This window comes from Glycine max, chromosome 11 (genome assembly GCF_000004515.6).
Source record: "Glycine max cultivar Williams 82 chromosome 11, Glycine_max_v4.0, whole genome shotgun sequence".
Classification (NCBI taxonomy): domain Eukaryota; kingdom Viridiplantae; phylum Streptophyta; class Magnoliopsida; order Fabales; family Fabaceae; genus Glycine; species Glycine max.
This window is the reverse complement of record NC_038247.2, coordinates 29,390,637-29,407,922: the sequence shown is the minus strand read 5'-3', so window position 1 is coordinate 29,407,922 and position 17,286 is coordinate 29,390,637. Positions and strand designations below refer to the sequence as shown.

Sequence of the window (17,286 nt, the reverse complement as noted above, 5' to 3'; positions counted from 1 at the left end):
CTCGCACACCCGCAGATAAGGAAACAGCATAGCGGACTACACTACACAAGAGGTTGTTGTTGGAAGTAATTAAAAAATGGAGTATTCTAAGAACAACTTTCATATTGCCTCGAACTTTAGGCTTATGAAGTGTCATGGATAAAAAAGATATTGTAATGCAATCATATCATAAGATTACTATAAAAAATATATACGGTTAACTTTTAAAATTTTTTACACCGGATAAAATCAACACAGATTTTTTCTTTACAGATCATTTCCTCACAGCAAACTTTACACTAATGCGTCAATACCACAAGTTAAATGATTTTTAATTGGTTATCATTATAGAAATTTTTATCCAGCAATACTTAAAAACTAAACTATTTTAAAAAATGAAATGGTTTATTTTTGAAAACTTTATTTAAAATTGTTTTCAGACAAAAAAAAATCATGTTAAATTAAAAATAACATATTGAAAGACTTATCTTTATATATATAAAAGGATAAGAGTGGAGGTAGTTGAAAAAAGCAATTTTACATTGGTGTTGTTAAAAAAAAAGGTGTGCTGGATGAAAAGGCAAAACAAGTATAGTATATTCCTTTTGAAAATTAACGTGGGGTAGTTTTGAAAAATTAGTTTTTCATTAATGATGTTAAAAAAAAAAGTGTGTTGCATGAATAGACGGTGTGTATCTTATATTCATTTGGAATTAGCAATTAATGTAATTGCGAATTAACCTGTGAAGGCTGGAGTTTAAAAAATTAATTTGCAATTAATGGAAATTGATAATTAAGGTGTGATGGCCAAAGTTAGAAAACGTTTATCGGCAGTAAAAAAATTAAGCTTTACGTTTCTTTTTTAATGAGTAGATAATTAATACATATTAATTTCTTTTTTATATACATTGTAATTGTCACTAAATATAAAACAAATTAATGTAATCCATTGTTATTCAACAATTTTTTTCATTCGCCTGATTTTGAACCCTTTGTGATAGAATAGTAATGGTAGCATCCTCTCAACTCTCAAGGACAAAATTATCAAAATTTTATTTGTATTGTTTTCTTGGGAAGGGCATGCGGAGAGGTCACATTAATTGAGGAATGAATTGTGTGCTGCAAATAATTCAAAGGAAGTCAACACAATTAGATTGAATATCAATTTGGATGACGTCTTATTAACCCGATATGTAGATTTTATAATATATTTTTTTTTTTGTATTTTTTAGAGTTTCTTTGTATTTACCATCAACTGTGTGTTTTAATATTTATAGAATATGTACAAGATGACGTCTTCTTCCAGACAAAAATTCACTTGTTGATTTAGGAGTTTTACTATAAAATTAACTCATATAATGATACATCTGTATTTGTTTACCATTGTAATTAACTTGAATTTTAATACATTCTTACTAAAATATTTCATTCTTAAATTTGAAATTGACAGGATAAAATAAAATTCTGACTATTTTTTTTCTATTGGGGAGACCACCTGCTATTTGGGTAATTTTTTATTAATTAATATAGTTCTCTAACAAAATAAAAGTCAATTTTTTTATTCAATTATTTATTTTGACATATAAATAATACAATAAAAAATCAAATTAATAAAAGTAATATAGCATGTGTTACCGTTAACAAAATAATAATTTTAGTTACAAAGTGTTGTTAAATGTATTTAAATTGTTGAAATAAATATGTAATTCAATTACTCTTCCCATGTACCAAACATCTCATAAAAGAAAACAAACATATAAATAATTCAGTAACATTATTTTATATACAAGAATATTATATGAAGTATATTTTGAATTTTAACAGTAAGTTTCAATCCCTTGTATTTCTCTATCAATTTAACACCACAAATAAATTTTTAAGGTTACACAAATTCAGAAACAAATAAATAAAATAAATTAAAAAATAAATAAATAAGTTTTAATGAATACTAAACGTTATTTTACATTAAATAATTTAAAATTTTAAGTTTGAATATAATGAGGTACATGAAAGGGTTTAAAAAAAAGTGAGTTGGATCCTTCACCAAAATATGAAAGTAAAAAAAATAATGTATCTCCTAATTATCATTATAAATGAAAAATCAATTTATGTAGCCCATTATTATTATGTTTTTTTTATCTGATCGATTTTGAACATGATGTGATATAATGATAAATGTAAAAATATCTATTGAAGAAAAAATTATACAAAATTTTACTCATGTGTGTCTCTGTAAGTATTTTCTATATAATATTTTTTTAAATAATAATCATATTATGAGATTTTTCATGTTTATCAATTGTGTATGTGTTAATATTTTCTAAGATGACGTTTTTTTAATGCATGTATTGGTGTGGGAGTTTCACAACAAAATTAACCCCTAAAAAGATATATTTATAATATTTTATAAATGTAATTACCTTAAATTTTAATATCTTCTTACTAAAAATGTTTCATTCATAAATTTGGATTTGATAGGACATAGTAAAATTTAAATTACTTTTTTTTTATCTAATGGGGAGATCGCTTGAAATCTGAATTAGGGACATGTTAGGTGCACCCAACAATATTGCTGGTGCACCCAGCAATTTAGTGAATGAGCCATTTTGCCCTTTAAGTAAAAATTTAAAAAAGCGCACATCCCTCCCGGAAGACCCCACCTTTTTGCCTTTGCCTTCTTTCTTTTCTTCTTCTGCTGCTTCTTCTTCCCCGCGAGCCGCACCTTCTTCTTCTGCTCCGACCAGCCGTCGTTGCTGCATTTTTGCCTTCGAGGTTAGTCTCCCCTAACTCCCCTCCGCTTTAATGTCCAATGGTCTTGTAGCATTTAGCCTAGGATAGTGGAACCTTAGGGTAGAAGACATCGTCGGAAAAAATTGTGAAAACACGGACCTCGAACAGTTGGTTCTTTCGAAAGAACCCTCTTCCGAAAACTTTCCAGAAGAACCCTTCTTCCGAAAGTTCCGGAAGAAGTTGTTCCGAAAAATTTCCAGAAGAAGGGTTCTTCTAGAAGAACCAAAGGGTCCTCCGGAAGAATCTTCTTCTGGAAACTTTCCGGAAGAACTTGTTCCGGATGACCATTTGGTTATTCCAAAAAGTTTCCGGAAGAATCATTTCTTCCGGAAGTTTGAATTTTTTTAAAAGAATATTGTTTTTTTTATAAATGAAGTTGTTATTTATTTTTATAAATTAAGTAGTGTATGTTTTTGAATTTTTTTTAAAAAAAATTAGGTTTGGTTTTTTTATGACAAATGAAGTTGTTTTTTTTATAATTTAAGTTGTGTATGTTTACTAATTATTTATTTTTAAATTATTTGTGTTTTTGTTTATAAATGAAGTTGTTTAATTTTATAAATTAAATTGTGTGTGTTTTGGAATTTTTTTTTTTAAAATTAGTGTTTCTTTTATAAATGAAGTTGGTTATTTTTATAAATTAAGTTGTGTATGTTTTGAAATTTTTTTAATTGTTTTTTTATTTTTTATATGATTTTAGTTGTGTATGTTTACTAATTATTTTTTTTAAATTAGTTGTGTTTTTTTTTTATAAATGAAGTTGTTTATTTTTATAAATTAAGTTGTGTGTGTTTTGGATTTTTTTTAAATAGTCTTTTTTTTATAAATGAAGTTGGTTATTTTTATAAATTAAGTTGTGTATGTTTTGAATTTTTTTAATTATTTTTGTTTTATTTTTATATATAATTTTAGTTGTGTATGTTTACTAATTATTTATTTTTAAATTAGTTGTGTTTTTTTTTATAAATGAAGTTGTTTTTTTTTATAAATTAAGTTGTGGATGTTTACTAATTAATTATTTTTACATTAGTTGTGTTTTTTTTTATAAATGAAGTTGTTTATTTTTTTTATAAATTATGTTGTGTGTGTTTTGAATTTTTTTTTAAATTAGTCTTATTTTTTTATAAATAAACTTGTTTTATTTTTATAAAGAAAGTTGTGTATGTTTTGAAATAATTATATGAATATTTATTTGACCCAAAAAATACGTGTTCTACATGATTTGCAGATCATGGTTAAACACGAGGTTTAGGTCGTGCTATAGGTAGGGTTATAGGCAGAGATAGACAGGATGAGCATGATGCAATTGATGTTCCTGAGAGGCGTAGGTCTACTGCATCAGCCCGTAGGCAACGAGTTCATCAGATGATCGAGGATGTTCCTCACATGACTGAGGATGTCCCTCATATGGCTGAGGATGCACCTGAGATGACTGCGGACGTACAGGCTGATGATGGTGTGAGGGGTCACATGCTGATGATGCTGAGGGATTCCCAGGTGGGCCACGTGACCCATCAGTGCTGACTTCATTTGCGACCATGTTGCACATGCCATTTGGAGTGGACAAGTATTTTAATTTGTTAATTATTTCTTATTGTTGATTTGTTTGTCATTAATTTTTTTTTATATTTGTATATTTGGAATGCTTTGTACTTCAATTCAGGAACGTCCTGAGTTGAAGTTGGTGTCGCATGGGAGGAAGGTGACATTAATTGGGAGGCCAGTGCCTGAGATTGAAGGATTGGTTGCTGCCACAAGATTAAGTCCATTGATCGGGTGTTCAGTTGTAACCGGCGATCCTAGACTTATATCCGCATTTGTGGAGAGGTGACATAGGGAGACCAGCACCTTCCATCTTCCAGTAGGAGAGTTGACGATCACACTGGATGATGTGTCGTCACTCCTCCATTTGCCTATCAGTGGCGCCTTCCATAGCTTTCATGCTCTTTTTGTGGACGAGGCGATATTTTTGTTGATAGAGTTGCTTGAGGTGTCTGCTGAGAAGGCTAGAGCCGAGACAACACGATCACGCGGGGCATATGTACGGCTGGGATGGGTTCGAGACATCTATGAGATGAGATGCGAGGCACGACGATGGATTGTAGCAGCTCTTGCTTATCTGTTGCACCTGGTGGGTTGCACTCTTTTTGCTAACAAGAGTGCAACATATGTTCATGTGGTGCATCTAGAGGCTTTTCACGACCTGGGTCAGAGTGGTGGTTATGCCTGGGGAGTTGCCGCGCTGGTTCATATGTATGACCAATTAGATGAAGCTTCTAGGACCATGACACGGCAGATTGTGGGGTACTTGACTTTATTACAGGTAAATTTTGTGTTTTTAAATATGTTACATTGGATTAAGATTTAAACATGTTTTTATGTTATGTTAACCTCATTTTTTTTGTAGTGCTGGATCTATGAGCACTTTCCGAGTGTGCATCAGTGCGTCACAGATGATGCGTACGAAGAGATGTCCCCACGTGCTTCTCGGTGGCTGACGACGAAGGCACATATGAAGCGAATTACACCTCAGAAAAGAGGCACAAAATCGAAAAAAATAGGAATCGGACCCTTCTAAGTATGGCTAAGGTCTGAAGGTCAAACAATTAAAATAAATTATATTTGGACCATTCAAACAACACATTCAACTTTATTATGGAATTTAAACACGCCGTAAACAAATAAAGTTACATGAAAAACAAAAAATAACATGCATTCAGTCGTTTAGCGATGTCGCAGTACCTCGTCTTCGAACAACATATTTAGTAAAGACAGCTAAAATTTCTATTGGTCCATATTTTTTCCAGTAGTTAGACTGTAGTAACACCTTCAGCACTTCATCGTTGGTTCAGCTCATTTATTTCATATTTTATAAGTTTATCTGAATACTCAAAGCGACCTAGTTGGCGGAAAAACAATAGTCTTACCGTTTGTGATTCATGAATTCTAAGAGGGGGAATCCCTTTAGGTGCAACTTGTTTTATTAAATCCTTCAGGGTTCATCGATGGTACATGTGGAAGGAATTTGAAATTTCTTTGGATTTTTTCCTATGAACGCGCATCCAACAAATTTGTTCTGGGTGGCATGTTCCATTTCCCGTTGTAATACAGGATCGCGTCATGATACGGGCATAGTGCGTTGAAGTAAGTTTATTATTCCATCTGGTGTTCTTCCAACGGTGCATAATAACTCAATCGGACCAACACAAGAAAATTGATCATTACACATTAACATTGTGTTGACATCGTCATCATTTATCAATTTCATACACTGAAAGCGAATTTGGTTACCTGTATGGTGAATGGCTACCGGTAGTGAATTTCATCCAAAAATTGTTTATCGGATAGCTGAAGGGTATTGTGTATTCTGATTTTTAGGCTTGCAAAATCATTGTTTTGGTACTCGAATGGGCACCGGAGTCGAAGTTTGGAAGTAAACCCCAGTATCATTGTGAATAATCGATCCATTTGGAAAAATGAAACCAACCTTGAGTTGACAATCGTCTAACTGCTAGTTTCTCCTAAAAATGTCATACTTTGTGTATCAGTTGGGAGACTATGTGAAAGCAAGATAATGTGTGATTTATTAGCCATGTCTCATATATATACATGGTTCTCACCGACAGATTGCTTCACTTTTTTTACAAAATAATAGACACACGTGAACTTGTTTCGTGTTTATGTTTCCTTCAGAATGTGTAGTCAAGTCAGTCAATGTGGTATCGCGCTCAAACTTTAATACGCATGCATGTCATTATGTGTTGTCAATTATGACAACGATGTATTGTACACGCGTAATTGATTTTTGTTGACCAACAATTTTTTTCTTAACGAAACGAGTACTTAATAATATTAATTGGTTATTAATGGCTTACAACAAATTATATCGCATAATGAATACAATTACATAAACAATGCATGTTTAGTCTTCATTTAGGTCGACATAGTGTCTTTTGAATGACATCAAGCTTGTGTACTGCTGCATTCTACTAATATATGGAGTTGTCCACTGCTTTGCCTGAGAATAACAATTGCTTGACCACAACTGTTGGATCAAGTGGCCTCAGAATAATTAAGAAGGAGGGGTTGAATTAATTATTCCTAAACCTTTACTAATTAAAAATTACTCTTCTAAGGCTTTTACTTATGTTATTAAGAGAATAAGGAGTGGAAGAGAAACTTAACCAAAAGTAAAAGCGGAAATTAAAATGCACAGCGGAAAGTAAAAGAGTAAGGAAGAAAGAGACAAACACACAAGAGTTTTTATACTGGTTCAGCAACAACCCGTGCCTACATCCAGTCCCCAAGCAACTTGCGGTCCTTGAGATTTCTTTCAACCTTGTAAAAATCCTTTTACAAGCAAAGATCCACAAGGGATGTACCCTCCCTTGTTCTCTTTGAACCTAGTGGATGTACTCTCCACTAGAACTGATCCACAAGAGATGTACCCTCTCTTGTTCTCAATCAACAACCCAAGTAGATGTACCCTCTACTTGTACCACAAAGGATGTACACTCCAATGTGTTAAGACAAAGATCTCAGACGGTTAAACCTTTGATACTCTCTGAATGGGGATACAAAAGAATTCTTAGGCGGTTAGTCCTTTGAACACTTTTTTATAAGGGAAAGGGAAGAATCAAAAGAATTCTCAGACTGTGTCATTTTGAATTCTTTGACAAGGGAGAAGGGAGCACAAAAGAATTCAGGTGGTTAGTCTTTCGTTCTTTTGAAAAAGGGAGAAGAGAGACACAAAAAGAATTCAGGCGGTTAGTCCTTAGCGAATTCTTTTTGGCAAAGGGAGAAGAGATGAAAAGAATGAATAGCATAAGTTTTCAAGGTTTAGAAAACCAGAAAACTTTGGAAAGCTTTTGGCACAAAGAAGAAGAAGTTCAAAGAGATTCAAGGCTTGTAAAGGATTGTATAAGATTGATTGGAAAAGTGTATTGAAAAGCAAATCAAAGCCTTGCTTTTATAGACTCTTCATGTCTGGTCAAGAGAACCATTTAGAAGAGTTATGACTTTTAGAAAAACTTAAAACCAATTTGAAAAAGTCAAAAACCATTTGAAGAGTTACATCTTTTGATTTACTCATAAACAATCACTGGTAATCGATTACCAAATTAGTGTAATTGATTACACAAAGCTTTTATGTGAAAGGATGTGACTCTTCACATTTGAATTTGAATTTCAACGTTCAAAGGCACTGGTAATCGATTACCAAAACATTGTAATCGATTACAGCTTTTTGAAATCAATTGGAACGTTGCAAATTCATTTGAAAACTTTTTCAAATACATTTTGCTACTGGTAATCGATTACAACAATCTGGTAATCGATTACCAGAGAGTAAAAACTCTTTGGTAAACATGTTTTGAGAAAAATCCATGTGCTACTCAATTTTTGAGAAAACTTTTTCATACTTATCTTGATTAAGCCTTCTCTTGATTCTTGAATCTTGATTCTTGAAATCTTGATCTTTTGAATCTTGATTCTTGATTCTTGAAATCAACTTTCCTCTTGAATCTTGAAGTGTTCTTGATTCTATTTTGAATATCTTGAACTCATTCTTTGATTGACCTTTGAGCTTTTTGTCATCACCTTTGTCATCATCTTTTGTTATCATCTTTGTTATCATCAAAGCATCTTTGAATCACTCTTAATTCATCATGAAGCTTTGCTTCTACAACAACAACGCTGGAGGCAGTAAAGGACAATGGTCTTTCAAATAAACCTGTTGTACATGAACAAACATTATTAACTTAAATGAACCAGCGAAGTCATTGCATAATTGTTATACTAACTATCTTCAATGTACCTGAACAAAATGATTTCCAAACACGTGACCGACACATATCATGTGGTGCCCAGAACAATCGGGTGGTGGTTGACTTCTAAGAGGAAAAAATGTCATGTTTTGTTGTCGGGACAATGATACAAGGATTATTACGTTATACCGTGATGCAATCACATATCCCATCTCCGTTATATCCATCCACTTGTCCACACTAACCTGAATCAAGCAAACATACACGTGTAAGTTATTTAAAGTTTGTTCTTAAAAAAATAACCTAAAAACATACCTTGGAAAACCAATCAACAAGTAGGGACAACTTTAATTGTTCAAATCTCTCTATGCCACCGAAGAGGTTGATGTACTCATGCGACCATTTGCCAAGTTCTTTAATCAATTCGTTACGCACTAACGGCCACGAATCTTCCCCCATACCTAATAAAGTGGCAATGGACCGATATCCACAGTTACTGTCCGTTTTCACATCCACTACGTCACGAATGAAACCTTGTATGAATGGCGTAAATTGATCCAACATCGGGATGATCCTTGCTGGCTGAGGCGGTTCAGAACATGATGCACTACGTTTAACTAAAGACTTGCTACTTTGAACAGAATGAAAAGCATCAACATACTCCCAGTAAGACGGATCACGCTTTGTGGATCTTTGACTTCTTTTCATCGGTTTCTTTGGTGCACCTTTAGTGTTGACCTTTGACGGAGGAGGGCACATAGAGTTATGATCAGGGTATGCAATATCTCGAAGTTTATTCTTCAGAGTTACTTTGCCACACACATCAAATTCCTCAAACCTTTTAGATATGGTCTCAATCTCTTCCTTGATGCTGACTTCGGCCTCACATAACCCTTGGTCTGAAAAGCAAAGTCTCCTCCAGAAAATATGGACTAACTCCACTAGGATGCTACCAGCAGTATACCTAGAAAGCTCACATGCACAAGGAAGACCGTGTGTGCTTCTCATCACACAACCACAAGAAGAGGGATTGTTGCCGAGATAACGTAGACGCTCAACCTCAGAAGCAATCTCATTTAAAGCGTCCCTTGAACCACATGCGTACTGGTTTCAAAGGATACTTTAATTTCAACGTATTGCAGCGTGATCATATTGTTCATGGCATCCCAAATACTACACAGGTCTCCAAGGCTATGTTGTAATACTCTTTTTAGAGCCCAATGAGCTGATTCAACCCTACATTTAAAATACACAACAAACATGAAAAATATACAACAATTAAATACCATTTATTAATAATCCTTACTAACAAAAAAAATAAGTTCTTAATACCTGTTTGTTGTTGTGTTGCCTAGGTGCATGATCTTATTCGTCCATGCTGTAATAAATTTTTCCTTGTGGGGGATAATCCATGTCTCGTTAACATAGTCAACGAACATCGGCCAAGGTAAACAAGCAATTTGAAACTTTTGAAGGGACTCAGCGAACTAGTGTTCGGACGGACAATCAACCAAAGTACCCCAGTTATCCATTACATAGTCCCAGGCATTTTTTTAACCGATTAAAGATTTGCACTTCGCCTTCACATTCTTATCGATACGAAACCTGCACAATAAATTTGTAAACTTCGAGAACACAGTTTTCACTGCATTCATCAGTGTTAGGTCTCTGTCAGAGACAATAACAACAGGGAGGCGATCGTTTTTTAAAAATAGACCTCAAAATTGTTCCAAAGCCCATACAATATTATTAACACGCTCAGCCTCTAGATATGTAAACCCAATAGAGAATGTCATCGTCGTTGGTGTCACCCCAACAAAGTCAAGTAGTGGGAGTCTGTACCTGTTTGTTTTGTAGGTACTATCTATAAAAAAAAACACCAGATGACATGCATTGCATAACTTTACTGCATCTGGGTGACACCAAAATAGATCACGCACCACAACTTCATCCTTTAATCTATGCCAATGAATGTATTGATCATGTTCGAGAAGCTTCATCAGATGTTGCATTTCGGTATCAGCTCCTCTTATTGAAGAACGATATGCACTTCTTGCATTGTAAATTTGCTTGATCGTGGTGTAACTGTTGGCATTGTGTTCCTTTAATGTTAGCAAGATATTTTTTGGTTTCACCATCAACTTTGTCATATCAGCAATAATTTTCTTTTCATCCTTAGTCAATCGTCCAGCGTATGGATGTCCAACTAAGGACTTGGCCAATTCATGATTGTGAATCCCACAGATCAACTTCACCATCCAACCTTCCCCTCCATGCACTGGTTTCCCACGAAGCCTGAAGGGACAACCACATTTCCTACTCCTAGTGTCTCTTCTAACGAATTCTTTATTCCTACACTTGTACATACCGCTCCTTTCACACCCAATTAAGACAAATGAACTTATCCCTCTGCTATCGGTATCTGTGTCAGACCTCATAATCACTGCAACAAATCCATTTTCATGGGCAACTGTTCGAGCCCACTGCAAAACATCATCTCGAGTACCAAATACCTACAACGCAACCCCAACATATTAATTTTTATACAAAACATCAATTCAACCAAATGACTCAAACTAATCAACATGATTACCTGAGACGTATTAAAAGCATTCGAACAATCAACATGTGGTTCATTCACACCACATTTTTCTTCATTATCATAATCATAATCCATATGAACTTCTTGTGACATCGTATAGTCATACGTCCATTGATCTTCGTCCATCTTAACGACATATTATTAAATTATGCATCAAATTATCGTATAACCACATCCAAAAATTGACTACATATTAACAACTAATACAAATACATTCAAAATTTATAACTAAATTATTTACTTAAACTAAACTTAACACTATAATTAACAACTAATAAAACATTTTTCTACTACAACAAAATACAATTATTTTACCTAAATCATTTAATATTATACCAAAATCATTATACCTAATTAAACCAATTATCCACAATTTCAAAAATTTCAAATACAAATATTATAAATTATAATATTCATATATATATATATACATATAAATTTTTTCACTAATTTTAAAACAGAATTCCAAAAAAATTAAACAAATTAACATTCCGAAAGAAGTTGTTCCGGAAGTTCACAGTTCTTCTTCCGGAACAACTTCTTCCGGTAGTTCACATTCCTTCCGGAAAAAGTTTTTACCATTTTACTGTTCACCTTCTCTACCAAATCTAAACACGAAAACACAAAAAAAACCCAATAAATGCGTACCTCCGACGAAATAGGAACAACAACGACGAAATGCGTACCACCAATATTTAACCTTCATTGAACAGCTACTTCAAACACACAAACGGGACCACCAAAACTTCAAAAGCTTTTTACGGAAAAAAAAATACGACACAAGGACAAAATCGTCATTAACTATGCATTAAATATTGAGTGAATAGGCAATTTAGTCCCTGAGATTGTAACCACTTTGCATATTAGTCCCTGACTTAAATTTTAATTCATAATAGTCCCTAACTTTACCTCCGTTATGCAAATAAGTCCCTGCTGTTAAAATCTAATTTCCTCCGTTAGTCAAATGTCTATCTGGCAAACGTAAGCATCCCAATGTGGCAGGTTTGAGTCCAAGTCAGCAATATTATGTGACAAGGCAAGGACTGAATTGAAAAATTAGGTTAAAAAGAAATCAAAAATGAAGTAAACCCATTTTCCCTTTCACTGTCTTACTGCTTGTAGGGTTTTTTAACTGTTTGCGGTTTGCTCTTCCCTCCCCTGCATTCTCGTGATTGAGGGTTCGCGCTTTTTATCAGGTTGGTGGTTTCATTCATTTCGTTTGCATTGTTTTGGTGGTTTGATTTGGGGTTTTATATGTTCGAGGGGTTTCATTTGCATTGTCTTCGCGCTTCGTAGGGAGGTTTATGATCCTTTATTGTTTTCGTTTATGATGCTCTGTTTTTATAGATGACAATGTTTTTGGTTTCTGATTGTGTCTTCGCGCTTTTTGAAAATGTCAATGTCTTCGCGTTTTTTGAGGTAGGTTTTTTTATTTCCTAATATATGACAATGTTTGCGGTTTCTGATTGTGTAGAATGAATGACAATATAACTTTAGTATTGCACCATGGAGGAAGATTCACTCCACGTGCCAGTGATGGAAAGGTTGAATATATAGGCGGCGAATTTGACGTTTGGGAGGATATATCTGCAGATTGCCTGAATGCATTTATCTTATATGATCTGGTGAGAGCTTGTAAGAAGTATAGCAATATAGGAGAATGTTTTTGGTTGATTGATAAGGACTTAAATTTTAATCATGGGTTAAGGAGTTGTACAACTGATGGAGATATATTACACTTAGTTAGGGATGCTTTTGAAAATGAGAATGAGATAAATGTTTATTTTCATCATGAAGTAGATCCAATTTTAGAAGAAGTCCCACAGATGTTGTACTTGGAATGTGATCCAATTCGAAAAGCTGTTGAGAATGAGGATGATTTAGATGATGTACTTGTTGCTGGCCATGAGGAAGGTAAGTTTTAATTCATCTGTACTTGGTCTGACATGGTTACCATAATTAATTAATATGATTAATTTTTACTTGATCACCATTGATGCAGATGTTGGTGCTGGAGAGCAGAGAGATGCTGGTGAGCAGATGGATGCTGGTGAGTAGATGGATGCTGGTGAGCAGAGGGATGGTGGTGAGCAGAGGGATACTGATGTTGGTGAGCAAAGAGATGGTAGTGAGCAGAGGGATGTTGAAGCTGGTGAGGAGAGAGATGCTGGTGGTGAAGAAAGAGATGTTGCTGATAGTGAGGAGGAAAAGGAAGTTGACAGTGATGAGACAGATGCTGAGTGGTTTATAAATTTCTCTTGTATGTTGAATGAAGTTGAAGCTGAAGTTGAGACAGATGGTTATCATTCAGAGGAACTTAATATCCCCATATCCCCATTAGTAGTGATGATGAAGATGAGGATGTTGAAGTTTATCCTCAATATAGTCAAAGTAGTGGAGTTGGTGAACAGAAGTTGGAATTAGGGATGGATTTTGGTACTCTAGATGAATTTAAATCTGCCTTGAGGGAGTATAGCATATTGATGGGCAGGGAGTTCAAGTGGAAGAAGAATGATAAACAGAGGGCTAGAGCAAAATGCAAGAAGGCATTTTGTGATTGGGAAATCTACTGTGCAAAGAATGAAGTTAGAAACTCTTTTCAGATAAAGACATTTAAGCATAACCATAATTGCTGCAGAGAAGTGAACAACAAACAAGCAAATAGACAGTGGGTGGTCAGTAAGCTTGAGGGAAAACTCAGAATGCAGCCAACCCTTAAATGTGTTGAAGCTTTGGAATATTTCAAGCAAGAGTTTGGAGTGCACATTGAAGTTACAAAGATGTGGAGAGCCATGAAAGAAGCAAAACAATTAGTGGAAGGGAATGAGAGGAAACAATATGCCAAAGTATTTGATTATGCACATGAATTGTTGAGGAGCAATCCTGGATCAACAGTTAAGATCAACACAGTGCCAAGTCCAGAAGGTCCACCACAATTTCAGAGGCTATATATTTGTCTTGCTGGCTGTAAGAAGGGGTTTGTTGCTGGATGTAGACCATTCATAGGTCTAGATGGATGTTTCCTAAAGAGTGCATTTGGAGGAAACTTGCTCTCTGCTGTTGGGCTTGATGGCAATAACCACATCTATGTTATTGCTTATGCTGTTGTGGACATTGAGAACAAAGACAATTGGAAATGGTTTTTAACTTTGCTGCATGAAGATCTTGGGGATTACATACAGAATGGGTGGAATTTCATGTCAGACATGCAAAAGGTATGACATGGTGTGATTTGCAATTGTTATCATAAGTTAGGTATTTAATTGAAGTTAATGACATAAGTTAGGGACTAGTCCAGAAGTATTTACTACTTTGCTGCAATTTTTCAGGGACTTATTCCAGCTTTACAGGAAGTCATGCCTGGTGCACCTCATAGATTTTGTGTCTTGCATCTTTGGAAAAATTTTACAAAGCAATGGAAAAGCAAGGAACTTAAAGGAATTGTGTGGCAATGTGCAAAATCCACTACTGTTGTTGAGTTTGAAGGCCATATGGCCCATTTGAAGACAATCAACTGCCAGGCTTGGGAGTATTTGAATAAATGGCCCAAACAAGCATGGACAAAAGCCCACTTCAGTACAATACCCAAGGTGGACAATATATGCAACAACACTTGTGAGGTATTCAATTCCAGAATTCTGCAGTATAGGTGCAAGCCTATTATCACAATGCTTGAAGAAATTAGAAGTTATATCATGAGAACCATGGCTGCCCACAAGGTTAAACTTTCTGGAAAGCCTGGACCATTATGTCCAGTGCAGTATAAAAGACTAGAAAAAGAATTTCATTTTGCTAATCAATGGACTCCCATTTGGTGTGGTGATAACATGGGCCTGAGATGTGAGGTCCACATGTGGGGGAATAAGGTTGAGGTCAATTTAGGTGAATGGACATGCACTTGTGGAGTATGGCAACTAACAGGTTGTGTTCTTTATAGTTTTTTTTTTTTCATTCCTAACCTACTTGTGTGCTGATTTTACAACTTTGATGTAAGGATGCCATGCCGACATGTCATTGCAACAATAACTCACAAAGGAGGGAAGCCTGAGGACATGTGCCATGAGTGGCTGTCAATAGAAGCTTATAATAAGACATACCAGCATTTTATTGAACCAGTCCAAGGACCACAATATTGGGCCCAGACACAGTATACACAACCCTGTTCCACCACATAAAAGGGTCCAAAGAGGAAGGCCAAAGAAAAATAGAAGGAGATCTGTAGATGAGGACAATGTCACAGGACATAAGCTAAAGAGGAAATTGGCTGAGTTTACATGTGGAAGGTGTGGCCAAACCAATCATAACATTAGAAGCTGTAAAAATATTGGAGTTCCTGTTAGGCCAAAGAAATATGTTGCACCATCAACTTCAAATGAGGATGACCACCTATTATCTCAAGATGAACAAGCTTTGAATGAGACTGAAGAAGCTGCTGCTCATGTTCAACAAGATCCGGTGGAGATTAATTTATCTCAGCCTCATTTGTCACAAGATAGTGACATGGAGTTGATGGTAAATATTTGTCACAACAAAGTAGTTTTATCTCAACCTAATTTGTTGCAGCACTCCATTTTTAGATATTACAATTATTCATGTTTGGCATTTACATGTAGGTCCCTGCAACTATGGTTCCACCAATAGCAAGGAATAAGCTAACCATAACAAGAGCCAAACAAAGGAAGGTTGCTGATAAAGATGATGCAGAAAACTGAAGAAGCATTTTTTGTTGCATTTTGAAGGTTGCTGAAGGTTGCTGAAGACCCATTTTTTGTTGCGCATTTTGAAGGTTGCTGAGTTTGAAGGTTGCTGATGAAGAAAACTGAAGAAGCATTTTTTGTTGCATTTTGATATTAGGATGTGTAGTTGTATATTTTGAAAGCTTCACTGGCATGTGAAATGATGTAAACATTATGGCCTACTGAACAATTGCTTCTAACTACCATGCTTTGGGATGTCAAATATTATGTGAAATTGATCTAAAGTCATGTTTCTTCTCTTTCTTTTATAAATTATACACTGTGTTGGATTTGGAGTTGGAGTAGGACCACCTAGTTTAGTGCTACTTCAATAACTTCAAAAAGTTATATAACAACAAATTATATTTAATAAACTTCTCTTTCTTGTGCCATCTGCTTCTTATTACCTAATTCTCTTTCTTTTATTAAATTATATTTAATAAACTGCAAATTTCAGCAACAAATTTCACCAACAAATTATATTTAATTGAAATGGATAATTGACAGTAGCAACAAAAGCTGTTATTACACTACAAAAGCTACTTCCTATTACAAATTCTTCAGCAAAACAACAATTGACAGTAGCAACAAAAGCTGCTATTACACTACAAAAGCTACTTCCTACTACAAATTCTTCAGCAAAACAACAATTACAATATCAAAAGCTGCTATTACACATTTTACCTAAAATACATTCCCCCTAAAACTAACATTACAATTAAAAATGAAAAACCTAACAACACAATGTTTGTTAAATTTCTCATTTTCTTCTGCAAAGCTTCAATTTGTAGCCTCAAATCAGCCACTACCATTGTTTCTCTTGAGACAGAAGACAAATTAGAAAGTTGGTTTTCTTCTTCAACCCATTGAAAAAATTGACAGTTATCTGGGTCTGTTTGGGGTAATGCACAAGTATAGAATAACCTTCCTGGGTTCCTCCTTGTTCTTGCAGTTCGAATAGCTGCACGTCTTCCATGGTGGCATTGCCGAATGAAACTACCAGAAAATGCACAACAACTGCCACTTGCAGACATGGACAAATCAAGTGAACAAGCAGCAGGGATTGAGCCTCAGAGTAGAAGAAGAAGAAGCAACTCAGCGTGGGAAGAAGAAGAAGAAGCAACCAGCAGCTTCGTAAACCCTAATTTTTTTGGGGAAGAAGAAGCAACCTTGCATGTGAGAGAGAATTTATAGATGCAGACCTCAGTGCCCCGTTGGACAATCTACGTGGCACTGAATTGCCACCTATACACCTCACTAACGTCGTCACCTGAGAATTTAACGACAGGGACTATTTTGCAAAACTTATGTAAAGTTAGGGACTATTATGAATTAAAATTTAAGTCAGGGACTAATATGCAAAGTGGTTACAATCTCAGGGACTAAATTGCCTATTCACTCATTAAATATTATT

General features: G+C 34.7%; 1 protein-coding gene across 1 annotated transcript; it reads left to right on the top strand.

Moving 5' to 3' along the window:
- The first annotated feature begins 13,562 nt into the window (after positions 1-13,562).
- LOC102662095 (uncharacterized) lies at positions 13,563-15,848 on the top strand. The gene is made up of 4 exons (XM_006591579.3): positions 13,563-14,351; positions 14,466-15,008; positions 15,253-15,648; positions 15,750-15,848. The coding sequence occupies exons 1-4, from the start codon at positions 13,563-13,565 to the stop codon at positions 15,846-15,848; spliced, it is 1,827 nt and encodes a 608-aa protein (XP_006591642.2).
- The last annotated feature ends 1,438 nt before the right edge of the window (positions 15,849-17,286 follow it).